At 45.9% G+C, this 20,715-nt stretch overlaps 1 protein-coding gene across 3 annotated transcripts in view; it reads right to left on the bottom strand.

Moving 5' to 3' along the window:
- thoc1 (THO complex 1) overlaps positions 1 to 20,715 on the bottom strand; it is a 103,237-nt gene that overhangs the window by 49,459 nt on the left and 33,063 nt on the right. For 2 of the 3 annotated variants that reach the window (XM_072467876.1, XM_072467878.1), the window contains exons 7-9: positions 13,663 to 13,758; positions 3,861 to 3,943; positions 3,677 to 3,759 (exon numbers count right to left, since the gene is read on the bottom strand). In XM_072467876.1, the coding sequence (XP_072323977.1) occupies positions 3,677 to 3,759; positions 3,861 to 3,943; positions 13,663 to 13,758 (262 nt within the window). The remainder of the gene's footprint in view (positions 1 to 3,676; positions 3,760 to 3,860; positions 3,944 to 13,662; positions 13,759 to 20,715) is intronic. The other variant, XM_072467877.1, reaches the window with a different exon arrangement.

The following is a 20,715-nucleotide window of genomic DNA, read 5'->3' as shown; positions in this document are numbered from 1 at the left end:
TTGTATGCCTCTATTAAGTCTCCTCTTAACCTTCTTCTCTCCAACGAAAACAACCTCAAGTCCATCAGCCTTTCCTCATAAGATTTTCCCTCCATACCAGGCAACATCCTGGTAAATCTCCTCTGCACCCGCTCCAAAGCCTCCACGTCCTTCCTATAATGCGGTGACCAGAACTGTACGCAATACTCCAAATGCGGCCGTACCAGAGTTCTGTACAGCTGCAACATGACCTCCCGACTCCGGAACTCAATCCCTCTACCAATAAAGGCCAACACTCCATAGGCCTTCTTCACAACCCTATCAACCTGGGTGGCAACTTTCAGGGATCTATGTACATGGACACCTAGATCCCTCTGCTCATCCACACTTTCAAGAACTTTACCATTAGCCAAATATTCCGCATTCCTGTTATTCCTTCCAAAGTGAATCACCTCACACTTCTCTACATTAAACTCCATTATCCACCTCTCAGCCCAGCTCTGCAGCTTATCTATATCCCTCTGTAACCTGCTACATTCTTCCACACTATCGACAACACCACCGACTTTAGTATTGTCTGCAAATTTACTCACCCACCCTTCTGCGCCTTCCTCTAGGTCATTGATAAAAATGACAAACAGCAACGGCCCCAGAACAGATCCTTGTGGTACTCCACTTGTGACTGAACTCCATTCTGAACATTTCCCATCAACCACCACCCTCTGTCTTCTTTCAGCTAGCCAATTTCTGATCCACATCTCTAAATCACCCTCAATCCCCAGCCTCCGTATTTTTTGCAATAGCCTACCGTGGGGAACCTTATCAAATGCTTTGCTGAAATCCATATACACCACATCAACTGCTCTACCCTCGTCTACCTGTTCACCTTCTCAAAGAACTCAATAAGGTTTGTGAGGCATGACCTACCCTTCACAAAGCCATGCTGACTATCCCTGATCATATTATTCCTATCTAGATGATTATAAATCTTGTCTCTTATAATCCCCTCCAAGACTTTACCCACTACAGATGTGAGGCTCACCGGTCTATAGTTGCCGGGGTTGTCTCTGCTCCCCTTTTTGAACAAAGGGACCACATTTGCTGTCCTCCAGTCCTCTGGCACTATTCCTGTAGCCAATGATGACATAAAAATCAAAGCCAAAGGTCCAGCAATCTCTTCCCTGGCCTCCCAGAGAATCCTAGGATAAATCCCATCAGGTCCCGGGGACTTATCTATTTTCAGCCTGTCCAGAATTGCCAACACCTCTTCCCTACGTACCTCAATGCCATCTATTCCATTAGCCTGGGGCTCAGCATTCTCCTCCACAACATTATCTTTTCCCTGAGTGAAAACTGACGAAAAATATTCATTTAGTATCTCGCCTATCTCTTCAGACTCCACACACAATTTCCCATCCCTGTCCTTGTCTGGTCCTTCGCTTATTCCTGACATACCTATAGAAAGCTTTTGGGTTTTCCTTGATCCTTCCTGCCAAATACTTCTCATGTCCCCTCCTTGCTCGTCTTAGCTCTCTCTTTAGATCCTTCCTCGCTACCTTGTAACTATCCATCGCCCCAACCGAAACTTCACACTTCATCTTCACATAGGCCTCCTTCTTCCTCTTAACAAGAGATTCCACTTCCTTGGTAAACCACGGTTCCCTCGCTCGACGCCTTCCTCCCTGTCTGACCGGTACATACTTATCAAGAACACGCAGTAGCTGATCCTTGAACAAGCCCCACTTATCCAGTGTGCCCAACACTTGCAGCCTACTTCTCCACCTTATCCCCCCCCAAGTCACGTCTAATGGCATCATAATTGCCCTTCCCCCAGCTATATCCCACAGAAACTTAGCCTCCCACCCCCCACCATACACTTTTTGCAAAACAACTCCCTTCCAATAAAAGAAACAAAGAAATAACAAATACATACAAAAGTACCCCAAACCCCTTCCCATAAACAACCGCAACAAGTCCACTCAAGAGTCCATTTAACACAAAGTATCGAAGTAATGGTCCTTTGTGTTGCAGCCTCGCTGGGTACACCACTCCAAACCTTATTCCTCTCTTGTATAAAGCTGCTTTGGCCGCCCACTGTTTCGGCAGCTCCGCACTACCATCCTGATATAGTCTAACATGGCTTCCTTCCCATCTCATGTCACGATTCTCCATGGCCCACTTCAGGACCCGTTCTTTCTCCTGGAAGCTGTGGAATCTGGCTATCACCACTCGTGGTGGCTAATTCGCCCGAGCCTTCTGCCAGAGTGTTCGATGGGCCCTATCCAACTCACGAGGGGACGCCAGTACACCTTCCCCAACCATCTTACCAAACATCTGTGAAGGGTACGCAGTTGGATTTGGGCCCTTCACCCCCTCTGGCAACCATACCGCCCTGAGGTTTTGTCTCCTCGACCAATTCACCAGGTCATCTACCTTCGCACTCAAATTCGTCTTCACCACCACCGAGATCTCAGCCTCCAACAAAGCGATTTGGTCGTTGCGCCTCGACAAACCTTCCTCCGCCCCTTTCAACACCTCGCCATGCTCCTTTATAGCTTCCAAAGTCCTCTCCAACTTGTCACGGACAGGACCCAGCGCCTCCTCAACATCGCTCTCCATTGCCTCTCAAAAACGTTTTCAAAGTGCTCCTCAAACTCCGTAGCCAATTCCTCAGTTAGCATATACACTGTGGTCGGGATGGCCACAACTGCCAGAGCCCCCAATCGCCATCTTACCTGCTGAGACTCAATGCTAAGCCTCCGAGTAGGCTGAGGAATCTCCACCTGCAAACGACTTAGTTGTGGTCTTCTTTGGCATACTTCCACACTAGGACCCCTCTACCTTCTTGCAGGAAGCGATTAACCACCAAAAAACCCCGGGAACTATGTAAAAAGAGCCAAAAAGAAAAGTACCCTGGAGGGAGCTACCTCATGCACGACCATTTCCTAAAAGCCACACTGGAAGTCAAGCCTGCCATTGGTATTTAAGATGGATTGAGAGCCGAGATTGGGTTTTGTCTTGTGTTTAATTAGAAATAAAGATAGCAATTAAGGGTATTGTATTCACTGTATTGAATAGCATTGTTGAAGGGGTATTTGTAAATTATTTTCAGCTATGATGTTAAAGATTTTAATACTGTGCCAGTAATAAAGTTTGTTTTAATATGCCCTAACCCTATTGCTTCATGCAACCACTCCTGGAGCAAAGTATCCTTTCCTCACAATCTTAAAATAAAATATTAGGGTTTCTGCCACTAATACAGCCACTGCTGGGATCTGGTCTAGGTTCATAATACAGGTCTGTAGAATCATTAAGGCATTTGATAGGGTAAATGTAGAGATGATGTATCCACTTGTAGGGGAGCCCACAATTAAGAGCTGTAATATAAGACAGTCACTGGTTAAATGTGGAACTTGAGTAACTAAATAGCACAGGTGCCTTTAAGTCATAGCTAGTTAGGAGAAACGAATAGAAGAATATGCAGTTAATGACAGAAGATTGGAAGGGTCTCGTGTGGAGCACTAACAACAATACAGACCAGTTGAGCCAAATGGTCTTTTTCTATGCTGTAAATTTTATGTAATGCTATGCTTACATTGCAAATTTCATACAAATTATATTTAAACACACATGCTCTAGATAAGGCTAAGTATGGGTCATTTCTGTTATTCTCCAAGGTTAATAAAAAGTTCTTCACCAAGTTGTGGTGGGCTCCTCATCACCCGTCTCTCCTTCTTCAACTTCCATTCCATCTTCTCTATCTTCGGTGTGCTGCAAATTCTCAAAATATATCAAACATAATTAATAATCACACAACAAACATATAACAACATTTAATGGTATTTAGCTCGATTATAGTTTCTCGCCCAATAAATACTCACCTTAAGCCCCAAGGTACTATCCTGTTCATTCGTGTTAAATACGGTAACATTTTCCAAGTTAAACTGGCTTTGCAAGTTGAGCCCTGAAATTTAAAAAAGCAGACTTACACCAATAAACTAGGACAGTGATGCTAAACCTGCGACAATTGTGGCTACTTCTTGTGGCATAGCTCTAGACATGTTTTTCCTTAACACGATGATTATTGGAGTCAAATTGGATAAAGTTCCTGGATTGGGGAGAAAGCTTTTTGAAAATTTATTCTTACCTGGGATGTGGGCATCACTGGCAAGGCCAGCATTTGTTGCTCATCCCTTAGTGTCCTTGAACCCAGTGGCATGCTTGGCCATTACCGAGGGCAGTTAATCCACATTGCTGTAGATCTGAGGTCTGTTGCTCTCTTTGGTTGTTTCTAAATATGGCGGTCAATCTGGTCGCCTACCTTAATTCTAATTACGTTTGCTTTAGAGTTCGGCAGGTATCTTTCGATACCGCCACAAGGTTCAAACCCGAATACTGATCAAAGAATCGGTACACCAGTTAGTTAGTTCAATTCAATACTATTTATTTACATACACAGCAATATCTACTCGGGCACAAAATACTACAGACTAAAATATCACTACTGCTGAAGCCTGTACTTAGCTTCGGGCGCCCATTCAGTCAGGGGAACAATGGCCGTTGTTCGGTTCTGAGGCTGCTGGGGTCGAAATGGTGAAGGGGAACAGCTAAGGTCGTCCGTCTGGTAGCGAGCGTTGACCTTGGACTTACTTGCTTCTGGTGTCGCTGGTGGCCGGGTCTCTCCACTGTGAGAGCCAAGTCCAAGAGAGCGATTCTCTCTTGGGGCCTTCTTCTTATACCCGATGGGGGCTTCGAGCACGTATGGGCGGGCCTTGAACTTGGCCCCAATCAATTGGGCCGTTTCTTGATCATTCGCATTGATCCGGACCAATAATGGGGTGGGTGCCCTGATGGCTGGGTGTGTCCTAGGTGGCCTGCTTTGTTTTCTGCTTTCGGTTTGGGGAACTGGCGTCGCGAGGTCTGGGACCAGATCGGTTACTTAAGTATCTTCCTTTGTTCCCGGTGATGGGCCATCCATATGCTAATGGGCCTACAGTTTCAGTCTTGCTGGGAGCTGCGGCTCAAATATGCAGACAGGCTCTGTGCCTGCTTGCTTTCTTAGCATTGTCCATTTTTCCCTGCAATCTTTGCAATGTCCATTTTGTATTCTGGAAGTGGCCATCCCAGATGGCTACAGGTCACATGCAGGCCAAGCCAGTAAGAATGGCAGATTTCCTTCCTTAAAGGGCATGAGCTAACCAGATCGATTTTTAATGACAATTGTTGATGGTTTCATGGTCACCATGGCTGAGACTAGCTTTAAATCCAGATTTAATTGAATTTAAATTCCACCAGCTGCCATAGTGGAATTTGAATCCATGTTTCTAGAGCATTCGCCTGGACCTCTGGATTACTAATCCAGTGACATAACCAATAAGTGAGTGTCCCCACATGGGTTTATGAAGAAGAGAGAATCACACCAACTAAATCCAGTGTCCATTCGCAGATCAAAAGAACTTGCTGTTGTTTACTCCCTCACCCCGATTCCTGATATTAAAAGGCCAAGGTTTGGGTTGATGTGGAGGGGGGCCAAAGTTGTCATACTATCAGCAGCATCCAGAGCATGCTAAAGGTGCAAGAACCAACATTTTGGTACAAGCCGAAAGGTAGCAGAAAAACAAGTACATTTTCTTTTTAAAACGCCCAAATACAAAAAAAAGGAGCGATAAGAAACTAGGTGGCGTGAAAACTCAAAAGAGTGCAGACAAAATTAAATGAAATAAATAGGTTTTTATGGGGAAAAACAAGTAAAAGAAAGGAATCGCAGAAAATACAATGCAGAAGAGGCCCTTCGGCACATGGAGTCTGCATCGACACATGAAAAATATCTGACCTACCTACCTAATCCCATGTGCCAGCATTTGGCCCATAGCTTTGAATGTTATGACATGCTAAATGCTCATCCAGGTACTTTTAAAGAAAATGTGAGGCAACCCGCCTCTTCCACCCTCCCAGGCAGTGCATTCCAGACTATTACCATCCTCTGGGTAAAAATGTTTTTCCTCACATCCCCCCCCACATTTCTGCCCTTTCATCATGAACTTGTATCCCCTCGTGACTTACCCTTCAACTAAGGGGAACAGCTGCTCCCTATCTATGCCCCTCAATCTTGTACACCTCGATCAGGACTCCCCTCAGTCTTCTCTGCTCCAACAAAAACAACCCAAGCCTATCCAACCTCTCTTCATAGCTTTAATGTTCCATCCCAGGCAACGTTCTGGTGAACTTCTCTGCACCCGCTCCAGTGCAATCACATCCTCCTGAAAATGTGGTAACCAGAGTTGTACAGATTACTCCAGCTGTGGCCCCATCAATATTTCATACAACTCCACCATGACCTCCCTGCTTTTGTAATCTACGCCTTGATAGATAAAGGTAAATGTCCCAGAAGCCTTTTTCACCAGCCTATTAACCTGCTCTCCCGCCTTCAGAGATCTATGGACAAACACGCCACGGTCTCTTTGTTCCTTGGAACTTCCCAGTGTCATGGCGTTCATTGAATACGTCCTAGTCACATTACTCCTTTCAAAGTGTATCACCTCACTTTCTAGGGTTAAATTCCATCTGCCACTTATCTGCCCATTTGACCATCCTATCTATATATTCCATAACCCAAGACACTTAATGCTACTGTTAACCACCAGGCCAATCTTTACTTATCCCATCCCCCATATAGTCATCAATGTTGTTCATAAAAATGACGAATAACAAAGAAGCCGTACCAAGCAGAGCCAAGGAAAGAAAATACGATTTTAAAACAGCCTAATTTTGCAGAAGGGGGAGCTGGAACTCAAAATCAAAGACAAAAAAGAAAAAGCCTAAAAACCAGCCGAAGACAAACACAGCTAACTACTGGAAACATACAGGAGTCGCGATAACCACGGAGGGAAATTGAACCAACTTAACATGACAGCAATGTCCTATGTTTAAGCACAGAGCAAGAAGGTGGTCACACTAGTATTTAAAATAGAGAGACTTTGAGACATGGCACCGGTAATCCAGGCTTGGGCTGACAAGTGGCAAGTAACATCCATGCCACACAAGTGTCAGGCAATGACCATCTCCAGTAAGAGAGAATCAAACCATTGCTTTTTGACATTCGATAACTGAATCCCCCATTATCAAAATCCTGGGGTTACCACTGAAAATAAATTGTACTGGACGAGCCATATAAATACTGTGGTTACAAGAATAGGTCAGAGGCTAAGAATCCTACAGCGAGTAATCACCTCCTGACTCCCCAAAGAATGTCCACTGCCTGCAAGGCACAAATCAGAGGTGTGATGGAATACTCCCCGCTTGCCTGGATGAGTGCAGCTCCAACAACACTCAAGAAGCTCGACGCCATGCAGGAAAAATACAGGCGCTTGGTTGGCACCCCTTGCACAAACATGCACTCCCTCACCCCCAATGTACAGTAGCAGCAGTGGTCACCATCTACAAGATGTACTGCAGGAACTCACCAAGGTTCCTTTGGCAGCATCAAACCCATGACCACTACCATCGAGAAAGACAAGGGCAACAGATACATGGGAACACCTCCACCTGGACGTTTCCCTCCAAGTCACTCACCATTCTGACTTGGAAATATATTACCTTTCCTTCACTGTCGCTGGGTCAAAATACTGGAACTCCCTCCCTAAAAGCACAGTGTGTGTACCTGTCCCACATGGACTTCAGCGGTTCAAGGCAGCAGCTTGCCACCACCTTCTCAAAGGCAATTAGGGATGGGCAACAAATGCTGGCCTAGCCAGCTATGTCCACATCCCACATAATGAAAAATCCTCTTGTTCTAAACAGAGGCTGCTTGGATAAACAAGAATGATGGCTGCAGAAATTAAAACAGGTGAATTATTATTTTCTCTCCCTCTGTTCCATTGAAAGTTTTAGCTTGGATCAGTTGGTGGCACCCCTGACCTCTTAAGTTAGAGGGCTCATGTTATGAAGCATATGTATAGCAATGTATAACACTGGTTTGGCCTCAACTAGAGTACTTTGTCCAGTTCAGGGACTACACTTTAGAAAGCATGTAAAGGCTTTAGAGTGGGAACAGAAAAAAAATGATTCTAGGGATGAGAAACTTCACATGTATGGATGAGAGAAGATGTTGTTCTCCTTGGAGAAGATAATATTAAAAGGAGATTTAATAGAGGTATTCAAAATTACGAGGTATTTGGTCAGAGTAGACAGGGAGAAACTGCTCCTGTTGGTGGAAGATTCGACAACCAGAAAACACCGATTTACGGTGATCAGCAAAAGAAGCAACGGTGACAGAAACAAAAACTTTCTTTGCAGAGCGAGGGTTATGCTCTGGAAAGCACTGCCTAAGTGTGTGGTGGAGGCAGATTCAATCAGTCTTCAAAAGAGAACTGGATAATTATCTGGAGAGGAAAATGTGCGGGGTTTTGGGGAAAAGGCAGAGGAGTATGGCTAAATGAGTTGCTCTTGCAGAGAGTCAGCAAAGACACGAAAGGAGAATGGCCTCCTCCTGTGCTGTAACATTTCTATGATTCTATATAGATTTGGCAGCTCTCTGGCAGCTCCTACAATTCAGGCAACTTCTACAGCAGAGCTGGTACTAACCAATACTGGTTTCATCCTTTCATTTGGATAATACTGGCAATGCTGAGAGGGCGGTGCTGATGTTTGGGCAACTTCGAGTCTCAAAATATTTGCTCAGCCCTGTGGCCTGCAGATGACACCCCAATTGTATGGTTTAACATTGGTACAACACGGGAAGCAACAATTACTGGTTATATAGAACAAAGAACAAAGAAAATTACAGCACAGGAACAGGTCCTTCGGCCCTCCCAGCCTGCGCTGATCCAAATCCTTTATCTAAACCTGTCGCCTATTTTCCAAGGATCGACTTCCCTCTGTTCCCCGCCATTTCATATATCTGTCCAGATGCATCTTGAATGATGCTATCGTGCCCGCCTCTACCACCTCCGCTGGCAAAGCGTTCCAGGCACCCATCACCCTCTGCGTAAAAAACTTTCCAAGCACATCGCCCTTAAACTTTCCCCCTCTCACCTTGAAATCATGACCACTTGTAATTGACACCCCCATTCTTGGAAAAAGCTTGTTGCTATCCACCCTGTCCATATCTCTCATAATTTTGTAGACCTCAATCAGGTCCCCCCTCAACCTCCGTCTTTCCAACGAAAACAATCCTAATCTACTCAACCTTTCTTCATAGCTAGCACCCTCCATACCAGGCAACATCCTGGTGAACCTCCTCTGCACCCCCTCTAAAGCATTCACATCCTTCTGGTAATGTGGCGACCAGAACTGCACGCAATATTCCAAATGTGGCCTTAGCAAAGTCCTATACAACTGTAACATGACCTGCCGACTCTTGTACTCAATACCCCGTCCGATGAAGGCAAGCATGCTGTATGCCTTCTTGACCACTCTATCGGCCTGCGTTCCCACCTTCAGGGTACAATGGACCTGAACTCCCAGATCTCTCTGTACATCAATTTTCCCCAGGACTCTTCCATTGACCGTATAGTCCACTCTTGAATTAGATCTTCCAAAATGCATCACCTCAAATTTGCCTAGATTGAACTCCCTCTGCCATTTCTCTGCCCACCTCTCCAATCTATCTATATTTTGCTGTATTCTCTGACAGTCCTCCTCGCTATCTGCAAATCCACCAATCTTAGTATCATCTGCAAACCTTCTAATCAGACCACCTATACCTTCGTCCAGATCATTTATGTATATCACAAACAGTGGTCCGAGCACAGATCCCTGTGGAACACCACTAGTTACCTTTCTCCATTTTGAGACACTCCCTTCCACCATTACTGTGTCTCCTGTTGCCTAGCTAGTTCTTTATCCATCTAGCTAGTACACCCTGAACCCCATACGACTTCACTTTTTCCATCAACCTGCCATGGGAAACTTTATCAAACGTCTTACTGAAGTCCATGTATATGACATCTACAGCCCTTCCCTCATCAATTAACTGTGTCACTTCCTCAAAGAATTCTATTCGGTTTGTAAGACAAGACCTTCCCTGCACAAAACCATGCTGCCTATCACTGATAAGTCTATTTTCTTCCAAATGTGAATAGATCCTATCCCTCAGTATCTTCTCCAACAGTTTGCCTACCCCTGACGTCTAGCTCACAGGTCTATAATTCCCTGGATTATCCCTGCTACCCTTCTTAAACAAAGGGACAACATTAGCAATTCTCCAGTCCTCCAGGACCTCACTCGTGCTCAAGGATGCTCTTGCTTGATTTGCAGAGAGCAGGACCCCAGAGTTTATTTCCAACTGTGGGAGAGATCTTTGCATCTCATTGGATAGCTGTTGCGTGCTTCAAGCTCCCAGTCAGTTCGGAGCTGTTCCACCACCGTTTGTTTGTTTCAATGGGTGCTTGGAACTTAGAGAGTATTTTCTTGACTACAAGTATAGGCACGGCAAACTCAATAAGACGACAGCAGTCTTTTGCATCGCAAACAGGAACATAAGGACTATGCTTGGCTTTACTGGCGACCTTCTGCAAGTTGATAATGCATGCAAAACAGCTGTGATTGCCAAAGAACTTATAATGCTCAACGTGGACATTGCAGTGTTGCAAGAAACCGGGCTTGCTCGGAATGGATCCCTTAAAGAAAAACATTACATGTTCTTCTGGCAGGGGAAAGCTCAAGGAGCAACATGTGAGCATGGAGTGGATATCAAGGTTAAAAAAAATACACTCCTCACCATGATTGAACCCCCATCCCCACAGAAAGCTCAAAAAGACTTCTTACTCTTTGCTTGTCAACAAACGCAGGCCAGTTAACCCCATGTGCAATTATGGCCTGACACTCCCCTCCACCCCAGATATCAAGGATCCGTTCTATGAAACACATGATGTTGCCATCAGCAGAATCCCCTGCATGGAGGATTTGTGCCTTCGAGGGGACTTTAAGGATGGGTACCATCTACATAAGTTAGGCAATACGCATAGTGCCCCAGCAAATTGGCAAGATGAACAGAAATGGACAGGGATTGCTGGAACTTTGCTGTTACCATGGACTCTGCGATGAACAGCTACTTCCAAACCAAATCATGCACACAAGGTGTCCCGGAGACTGCTGAGATCACGCCACTGGCATCAGCTAGATCTCATCATCGCCAGGTGTACATCCCTCAACACTAAGTCACAGTGTAGACCAATAGCAAACTAACTGTATGTAAAGCTCTGCATATATAAGGCTTGTGTTTTCTGCACCTTCCCTTACCGTAGTGAGGCATGGACAACTTATGCATATGCAAGCCACGAAAAGCCGCTGAACAGCTTCAGCTCCTCTGCCTCAGACGAATATTGGGCACCTACTGGAAGGACAGTGTGCCAAATTTGGAAGAACACCAGCATGGAGGGATCCTCAGCACGTTTGCCCTCTTGAGTCCTCAGTGACTCTATTGGCTGACATAAGAGAGTCAAATAGTTGACGGCTGCATCCCTAAAGATATGCTCTATGGCAAGTTTGCTATCAGCATGATACCAACAGATCACCCAAATCTGCAATACAATTGTCTGCAAGTGAGACCTCAGGTTGACCAGAATTGGAGTCGATGCATGGCAAGTCTTTACTGAAGGAAGGCCTGGAGAGAAGGACATGAAAAAAGCAGAGGAAAAAAGAAACAACCAGATGGCTGAAAAGCCTAGCGGAAGAAAACAAAACATCAATCGATCTTGGGCCAATGTTATTCATCTATGCCAGCTGTGGAAGGGATTGTCACTCACGAAACAACCTCCATAGCCACAACAGACGATGTTCAATCCAGAAGTGCAATACACCCTGGACACAGTCCATTGTTCCACCGAGATAGATGGGTGCATCTGTCTGACACTTCAGTATCAACTAAAGAGGCTCTGCATTGCTGAGAAGCCAACTTTTGGATGACATATGAAAATGAAAGGCTGCCTGCAAAAAATTGCACTGCTCCTGACCCTGGCCAACAATGCTCCCTCACCACTAAATCTATAAACTTCCTTTCTGCTGTTTATGGAGTCTGGTTGTGCACAAAATGGCTGCCACATCGACCTGCATAGCATGATTGTTGTACAATGGTAATTCATTGGCAAAGGTGTCCCGTGGACATCAAAATGCACTTTATACATGTGTTGGTTAGATGGAGTTGCGGGGTTCGGGTGGTGCAGCGGGCCTATGTAGGCTGTTCTTTCAGAGGGTTGGTGCCAACTCAATGGGCCGAACGGCCTTTCTGCACTGCAGCAATTGTATAATTTCCCTGATTAATAGAATTGTAAAACTTCTACCCTGCTGCTTGCTTTACTTCAGGTGATGATGTGCTTTATAAAGACTAGAATATGACACAAATGAAAAGCATGCTATTTAATCCTGCTGCTAAAGTACATGTATATCTGACTTTAAGGCTATACGGTGTAATTGCTCTGCTTTCTTGAAATGACTGCTCAGGCTTCAGATGGGAACACAAGCTAATTATGGGAAGGTTTATGAAGAAGCTTTAGACATTTGCAATTAAAAGCATATTTATTATCATAAAAGACACAACGTGCTTCAAAATGGAGTCAAGAAAATTATATGCTGAGCCAGGAGGATATTAGATCGGGTGACAAAATGCTTAACAAAGCTTGAGAAATCTTCTAAAGAGTGTATAAACAAAGTTCCAAACAAAACTCTGGAAAATTAAAGAGTCTGAGCCATAAACTACCACAAAGATAGAGCAAGCGGGGAGAAAACTGCATAGACATGTGCCCAAATTTTGTGGTTGTAATGATGGTAAGAATATCAGTGTACACCTTCATTATTCTATGAAACTGACAGCAATTTCTGGCATCCACACATATGCAGTTAAACACGGAAATCCAAAAGTTGCTGTCAGTGGTTATCGCTCCTCCACGAAGTGCACAGTTGAAATCCTTGCAGATGGAAATCAATTAGAAATTGCTGATTTGACTTGAGATTCCACATCCTACACTAATTATCTCATTTTTAAAACTCTGGAAAAAGTTGCGCCTTACTGAATCAGGTGTAACTGGGTTTTGAACTTCCTACCAGGTCATAATTACTTCTGAACAACCTCTCTGACCCTGAAAAAACTTTTATACTGATGGGTTGTCAAATTTCACCATTCCATTCTAAAAATAACATTGATTTTTAAAAGAGTAACGTTTTATTTTGAAGTTTATATTTCAGCTTCTACTTTAATCCCATGACTAGGTCTCAGTCTTTATTTGGCTTTCTGTGAAAGGTACAAGAAGTGAACATCAAACCTGATCAATACCTCCTGGTTTGCTCTCTGCAAGAATTTGTCAATACGATTGGCTGCTGAGCCTGCTTGATGGCATCACTTTTGCTGAATGACAGAGATCCTTCATAGCTAGTATCAAAGTGCAATTAATGCTGGGAAAGGTGAAATGTACTCCAGTGTGAGATCGCTGGATCTTTGTGGGCAGCTTTCCCTGAAGTCAAGACAAATGCCATCCCTCCACCTCTACCCAGGAAGTCTGGATCATGCTCAAAGTATTGTTGGGAGACATATAATGAATGTCCATCAATTCCCAAACTTCTCAGATGAACTTCTCGGAGATGTGTAGAGACGCGGCCAACATACAAAATCTATTCTACCTAACAGTCTCTACAGCAAAGGTTCATGAATAGAAATGGAAATTCCTTTCAATCATTCTACTTCCTTACCTGATTTTTCTGATAAAGGAAACAATCTGGCCAAGAATAACTGAATTCTTCCACAGAAAACAGTGTTTTGTGACTTGGAAAGCCTTCGGAGGAGATCTGCAAAATTATTGACATTTAGTAAAAAATATATAGACAGAACATTACAACAGGAAAACAAGAAGCAACTTGTTATCACCAAGGAGGTAGTGATGGGCAAGCTAATGGGGCTAAAGGTAGACAAGTCTCCTGGCCCTGATGGAATGCATCCCAGAGTGCTAAAAGAGATGGCTAGGGAAATTGCAAATGCATTAGTGATAATTTACCAAAATTCACTAGACTCTGGGGTGGTCCCGGCGGATTGGAAATTAGCAAACGTGACACCACTGTTTAAAAAAGGAGGTAGGCAGAAAGTGGGTAATTATAGGCCAGTGAGCTTAACTTCGGTAGTAGGGAAGATGCTGGAATCTATCATCAAGGAAGAAATAGCGAGACATCTGGACGGAAATTGTCCCATTGGGCAGACACAGCATGGGTTCATAAAGGGCAGGTCATGCCTAACTAATTTAGCGGAATTTTTTGAGGACATTAACAGTGCGGTAGATAACGGGGAGCCAATGGACGTGGTATATCTGGATTTCCTGAAAGCCTTTGACAAGGTGCCACACAAAAGGTTGCTGCATAAGATAAAAATGCATGGCATTAAGGGGAAAGTAGTAGCATGAATAGAGGATTGGTTAATTAATAGAAAGCAAAGAGTGGGGATTAATGGGTGTTTCTCTGGTTGGCAATCAGTAGCTACTGGTGTCCCTCAGGGATCAGTGTTGGGCCCACAACTGTTCACAATTTACATAGATGATTTGGAGTTGGGGACCAAGGGCAATGTGTCCAAGTTTGCAGACGACACTAAGATAAGCGGTAAAGCAAAAGGTGCAGAGGATACTGGAAGTCTGCAGAGGGATTTGGATAGGCGAAGTGAATGGGCTAGGGTCTGGCAGATGAAAGACAATGTTGACAAATGTGAGGTTATCCATTTTGGTCGGGAATAACAGCAAAAGGGATTATTTAAATGATAAAATATTAAAACATGCTGCTGTGCAGAGAGACCTGGGTGTGCTAGTGCATGAGTCGCAAAAAGTTGGTTTACAGGTGCAACAGGTGATTAAGAAGGCAAATGGAATTTTGCCCTTCATTGCTAGAGGGATGGAGTTTAAGACTAGGGAGGTTATGCTGCAATTGTATAAGGTGTTAGTGAGGCCACACCTGGAGTATTGTGTTCAGTTTTGGTCTCCTTACTTGAGAAAGGACGTACTGGCACTGGAGGGTGTGCAGAGGAGATTCACTAGGTTAATCCCAGGGCTGAAGGGGTTAGATTACGAGGAGAGGTTGAGTAGACTGGGACTGGACTCGTTGGAATTTAGAAGGATGAGGGGGGATCTTATAGAAACATGTAAGATTATGAAGGGAATAGATAGGACAGATGCGGGCAGGTTGTTTCCACTGGCGGGTGAAAGCAGAACTAGGGGGCAAAGCCTCAAAATAAGGGGAAGTAGATTTAGGACTGAGTTTAGGAGGAACTTCTTCACCCAAAGGACTGTGAATCTGTGGAATTCCTTGCCCAGTGAAGCAGCAGAGGCTCCTTCATTAAATGTTTTTAAGATAAAGATAGATAGCTTTTTGAAGAATAAAGGGATTAAGGGTTATGGTGTTCGGGCCGGAAAGTGGAGCTGAGTCCACAAAAGATCAGCCATGATCTCATTGAATGGTGGAGCAGGCTCGAGGGGCCAGATGGCCTACTCCTGCTCCTAGTTCTTATGTTCTTATGTAATATCCAACATTCAGGAAGTGTGTGAAGCCACATACTCAACTCCATGTTCTGTGATGTTCAACACTGTGTTACCAAAAGGTATCAAGTGGAACGAGATTAGTTACAACAGTGGCCTTGCACATCCTGCACACAGTAAAGTTCAGATGCAGGTTGCCCTTCCGTCATTTCAATAACAATTGATGGAAAGCCTCCAAAAATGTGGGAAGGGAGGTGTGTGAAGGAAAGGAGAACGGTTTGAGAAACTGATGTACATTATCTTAAGGCTAAAGAATTAATTCAAATCAAAGAAAAAGGCTCAATTGTTGAGGACATGCAATGAAATGGGCTGAAAATACCATGTTTTCACCTCTAGTATCGGACGTTTCTGTGAATTTGATATTTTGCTTGAATAAATAATCTTTATTCTGGGATGCATATCCCAGAAGTAAACCAAAACTGAGCAACCTTACTTCAATTCTTCATGTGTCCGAATCAATGTCGCAAAATTGTCTACAATTGATTAATAAATATCAAGTTTCATAGAATCATTACAGTACAAAAGGAGGCCATTCAGCCCATCGAGTCTGTACCAACCCCCCAAAAGTGCACCCTAACTAGGTCAATCCTCCACCCTAACCCAATGACCCCACCTAACCTTTTGACTCTTAGGGGCAATTTAGCATGGCCAATCCACCTAACCTGCACATCTTTGGACTGTGGGAGGAAACCGGAGCACCCAGTGGAAACCCACGGGGAGAACATCCAAACTCCGCATGGTCACCCGAGGTCAGAATGAAACCCAGGCATTGTCAGGCAGCAGTTCAGTGAGTTCTTCAATTATGCTGTGTACCAAAAACCAGAAAGACCAGCTTGGAATAGCAGAGATCAAGGGACATGATTCAGGCAGAAGTGGTATCTGAAGTGGCCATTTGACGCATGTTCCTCCCACCTGTGTGTATCTGATATGCAGGCACTGGTATGCAAGGGATACTGGGAGGAGGAGGAGGAGGAGGGGGGTGGGGGGGGGTTGTTCCAGCAGTATGGGTCAGCGGACCAGTTTAATTTATACCCGTGTCAGAATAGGATGTGTCATTACATAATTGCATTGGGTATAATTGTGTGGTTAGTTTAATTGTTTTGCAGATTTTATTTCTGCTTTAGTTACTTCACTGACTAGAATTACATTTGAAATAGAGAAGTTCACATTAAAAACAACTAACACGAATACACTAGACCCAACAATCCTTACTCCAAATTACATTCATACAGTAACATGCTGTGGAAAGGGCACAAAGGATCCATTAGGACTACGTTGTGATGCATCATGCTGAGGCCAAAATTAACCTGATCTTCATCAAAGGAGGCCACATAGACAGTCAGTGGCTCATGGGAGAAAATAATGAAGAAAGTAAGCTAATGGGCGAAGTAAATAGAAAGCTTCTGGCTTTAAGCATCCTCAACCAATTCACATTTATCCCATAACTACAAAATTTAGAGGAGCAGTGTTAAGTTATTAAGCCAAGTTCTTGCCATATTATGAAAAGGATAGAGGCAATGGAGAGGGTGCAGAGAAAATGTACACGGATGATACCAGAAATGCATGAATATACAAAGGATTGACAGCTTCATCTATTTTCTCTGAGAAATAGATAGGTATAGAGGCATTTAAAATTATGAAAAGTTTTGATAAAATGGTAACAGAGTGTTTCCTCTTGTGAGGAAGAGCATAACCAGAGGGAATAAATATATAGAAAATTATGGATAAACTCAGCAAGTCTGAGACCATCTGTGGAGAGAGAAACAGAGTTAACTTTTCAAGTCCAGACTTCCGGGTGCGGCAATGACCAGCTGAGTCACACGTTTCGGCACCTCCCGTTGGAACGGACTTTTGGGCTCTTAATAGGAGCCCCAATGGCAATTTAAACGGCCAAAAACACTGTGCGGTAAACCAGAAGGGAATCCCCCCGGACACGCATGGAAAAGGGAGAGGATAGCGGCCGGATTACGGAGGATCCTCTGGAGCAGCGGCAAGGAAGGGAAGCTCAAAGCAAGATGGCGTCGGCAGGTGGCCGTTTGTTATGCGGCCCGGAGCAACAAGAGTTCCTGTGGCGCTGTGCAGAAGAGCTGAAGAAGGAGTTGAAGAAGGAGCTGTTGGCCCCGATAGTACAGGCGATTGAAGGGCGAAAGGAGGAGCAGAGGACCCAGGAGCTGGAGCTTTGGGTCGTGAAGGCAAAGACTGCTGAAAATGAAGATGAAATACAGGGCCTGGTGGTGAAGGCAGAAACGCACGAGGCACAGCACAAAAGGTGTGTGGAGAGGTTGGAAGCACTGGAGAATAATTCGAGGAGGAAGAATTTAAGAGTCCTGGGTCTTCCCGAAGGCGTAGAAGGGGCGGACGTCGGGACATATGTGAGCACGATGCTTCACTCGCTAATGGGATCGGAGGCCCCGACGGGCCCTTTGGAGGTGGAGGGAGCCTATCGAGTTCTGGCGCGAAGACCAAAGGCTGGAGAAATACCTCGAGCTATAGTGGTGAGGTTTCGCCGCTACAATGACAGAGAGACGGTCCTCAGATGGGCAAAGAAAACTCGGAGCTGTAGGTGGGAGAACGCGGTGATCCGCGTATACCAGGATTGGAGTGCGGAGGTGGCGAGAAGGAGGGCAAGTTTCAATCGGGCTAAGGCGGTGCTTCACAAAAAGGTTCAATTTGGAATGTTGCAACCGGCGAGACTGTGGGTCACACACCAAGGGAAGCACCACTACTTTGAGACGGCAGAAGAGGCGTGGACATTCATTGTGGACGAGAAGCTGGAATAGTCTGGCGAGAGAAAGAGCTTCTGGGACAAAGTGGTGGGGTGATTATGGGGGCGAGGAAGGGGAAGGGGGGGGGGGGGGCCGAGGACAAGGGGGGAAGCCGAGGTCAGCCAGAGTTCGCTGACTTCTGGGAGCAACATGGGGGGTGCAACTACGCTAGAGGGGGATCTAGCGGAGAGGGGGGGGGTTAACTGGGTTGCTGCTGCTAAGGAGAAGGGGGAGCGGTTATGGTATGGGGTGGTCAAGGCGGGGGGGCACCGTCGGTGGGATATACAAGTACGTGGGAACCGGGTGAGGAGCTGGGTTAAAAAAGGGGATGGCTAGTCGACAAGGGGGGGGGGTGGTAAAGAGCCCGCCAACCCGGCTGATCACGTGGAACGTGAGAGGGCTGAACGGGCCGATTAAAAGGGCGCGGGTACTCGCACACCTAAAGAAATTAAAGGCAGATGTGGTTATGTTGCAGGAGACGCACCTGAAACTGATAGACCAGGTCAGACTACGTAAAGGATGGGTGGCGCAGGTGTTTCATTCGGGTTTAGATACGAAGAATAGGGGGGTGGCTATCTTAGTGCGGAAACGGGTACTGTTTGAGGCAAAGACCATAGTGGCAGATAGTGGGGGTAGATATGTGAAGGTGAGTGGCAGATTGCATGGGGAGGCGGTGGTTCTGGTGAACGTATACGCCCCGAACTGGATGATGCAAATTTTATGAGGCGTATGCTGGGACGTATCCCGGATCTGGAGGCGGGAAAGTTGGCAATGGGGGGAGACTTCAATACGGTGCTTGATCCAGGGCTGGACCGGTCGAGGTCCAGGACCGGGAGGAGGCCGGCAGCGGCCAGGGTGCTCAAGGACTTCATGGAGCAGATGGGAGGAGTAGACCCCTGGAGATTTATTAGGCCTAGGAGTAAGGAGTTCTCATTTTTCTCCCATGTTCACAAAGTATACTCACGGATAGACTTTTTGTCTTGGGAAGGGCACTGATTCCGAAGGTGACAGGGACGGAGTATACGGCCATAGCAATTTCGGACCACGCTCCACATTGGGTAGACCTGGAGGTAGGAGAGGAAAAAGAACAGCACCCACTCTGGAGAATGGATATGGGCTTATTGGCGGATGAGGGGGTATGTTTAAGGGTGAGGGGGTGTATCGAAAGGTACTTGGAGCTTAATGACAACGGAGAGGTTCAGGTGGGAGTGGTCTGGGAGGCGTTGAAGGCGGTGGTCAGAGGGGAACTGATATCCATAAGGGCACATAAAGGGAAGCAAGAGGGTAAAGAAAGGGAGCGATTGTTGAAAGAACTTCTGAGGGTGGACAGGCAATGTGCAGAGGCACCGGAGGAGGGACTGTACAGGGAAAGACAAAGGTTACATGTGGAATTTGACCTGCTGACCACGGGTAAGGCAGAGGCACAGTGGAGGAGGGCACAGGGTGTACAGTATGAGTATGGAGAGAAGGCGAGACGGCTACTGGCCCACCAATTGAGGAAGAGGGGAGCAGAGAGGCAGATAGGTGGGGTGAGGGATGAGGAGGGAGAAATGAAACGGGGAGCCGAGAGAGTGAACGGGGTGTTCAAGGCATTCTATGAGAGGTTATATAAGGCTCAGCCCTCGGAAGGGAAGGAGGGAATGATGTGTTTCCTGGATCAGCTGGAATTCCCGAAGGTGGAGGAGCAGGAGAGGGCGGGACTGGGAGCACAGATTGAGATGGAGGAGGTGGTAAAAGGGATTGGGAGCATGCAGGCGGGGAAGGCCCCGGGACCGGACGGATTCCCGGTGGAATTTTATAGAAAATATATGGACCTACTGGCCACGCTTTTGACGAGAACCTTTAATGAGGCCAGGGAAAGGGGGAAGTTGCCCCCGACTATGTCGGAGGCGACGATATCGCTCCTTTTGAAGAAGGAAAAAGACCCGCTGCAGTGTGGGTCCTACGGGCCCATTTCCCTTTTAAACGTAGATGCTAAGCGCCTGGCCAACGTGATGGCGACGAGGATAGAGGACTGTGTCCGGGGGTGGTCCACGGGGATCAAACTGGGTTCGTTAAGGGGAGACAGAGGAACACGAACATACGGAGGCTGGTAGGGGTGATGATGATGCCCCCACCAGAGGGGGAGGCGGAGATAGTGGTGGCGATCTGGGACTATCTGTGGGAAGTGCTGAGGAGATTTGGTTTTGGAGAAGGGTTTATTGGATGGGTACAGCTGCTGTATAGGGCCCCGGTGGCGTGTGGTCACGAATAGGCAGAGGTCTGACTACTTCCGTCTTTATAGAGGGACGAGGCAGGGGTGTCCCCTGTCTCCGTTACTGTTTGCTTTGGCGATTGAGCCCCTGGCCATAGCACTGAGGGGCTCCAGGAAGTGGAGGGGAGTACTCAGGGGAGGAGAAGAACACCAGGTATCATTGTATGCAGATGATTTATTGCTGTACGTTGCGGACCCAGTGGAGGAGATGCCT

The sequence above is a fragment of the Scyliorhinus torazame genome, chromosome 11, assembly GCF_047496885.1.
Source record: "Scyliorhinus torazame isolate Kashiwa2021f chromosome 11, sScyTor2.1, whole genome shotgun sequence".
Classification (NCBI taxonomy): domain Eukaryota; kingdom Metazoa; phylum Chordata; class Chondrichthyes; order Carcharhiniformes; family Scyliorhinidae; genus Scyliorhinus; species Scyliorhinus torazame.
Note: the sequence above shows the minus strand (reverse complement) of the source record. Positions and strands in the feature narration are given on the sequence as shown.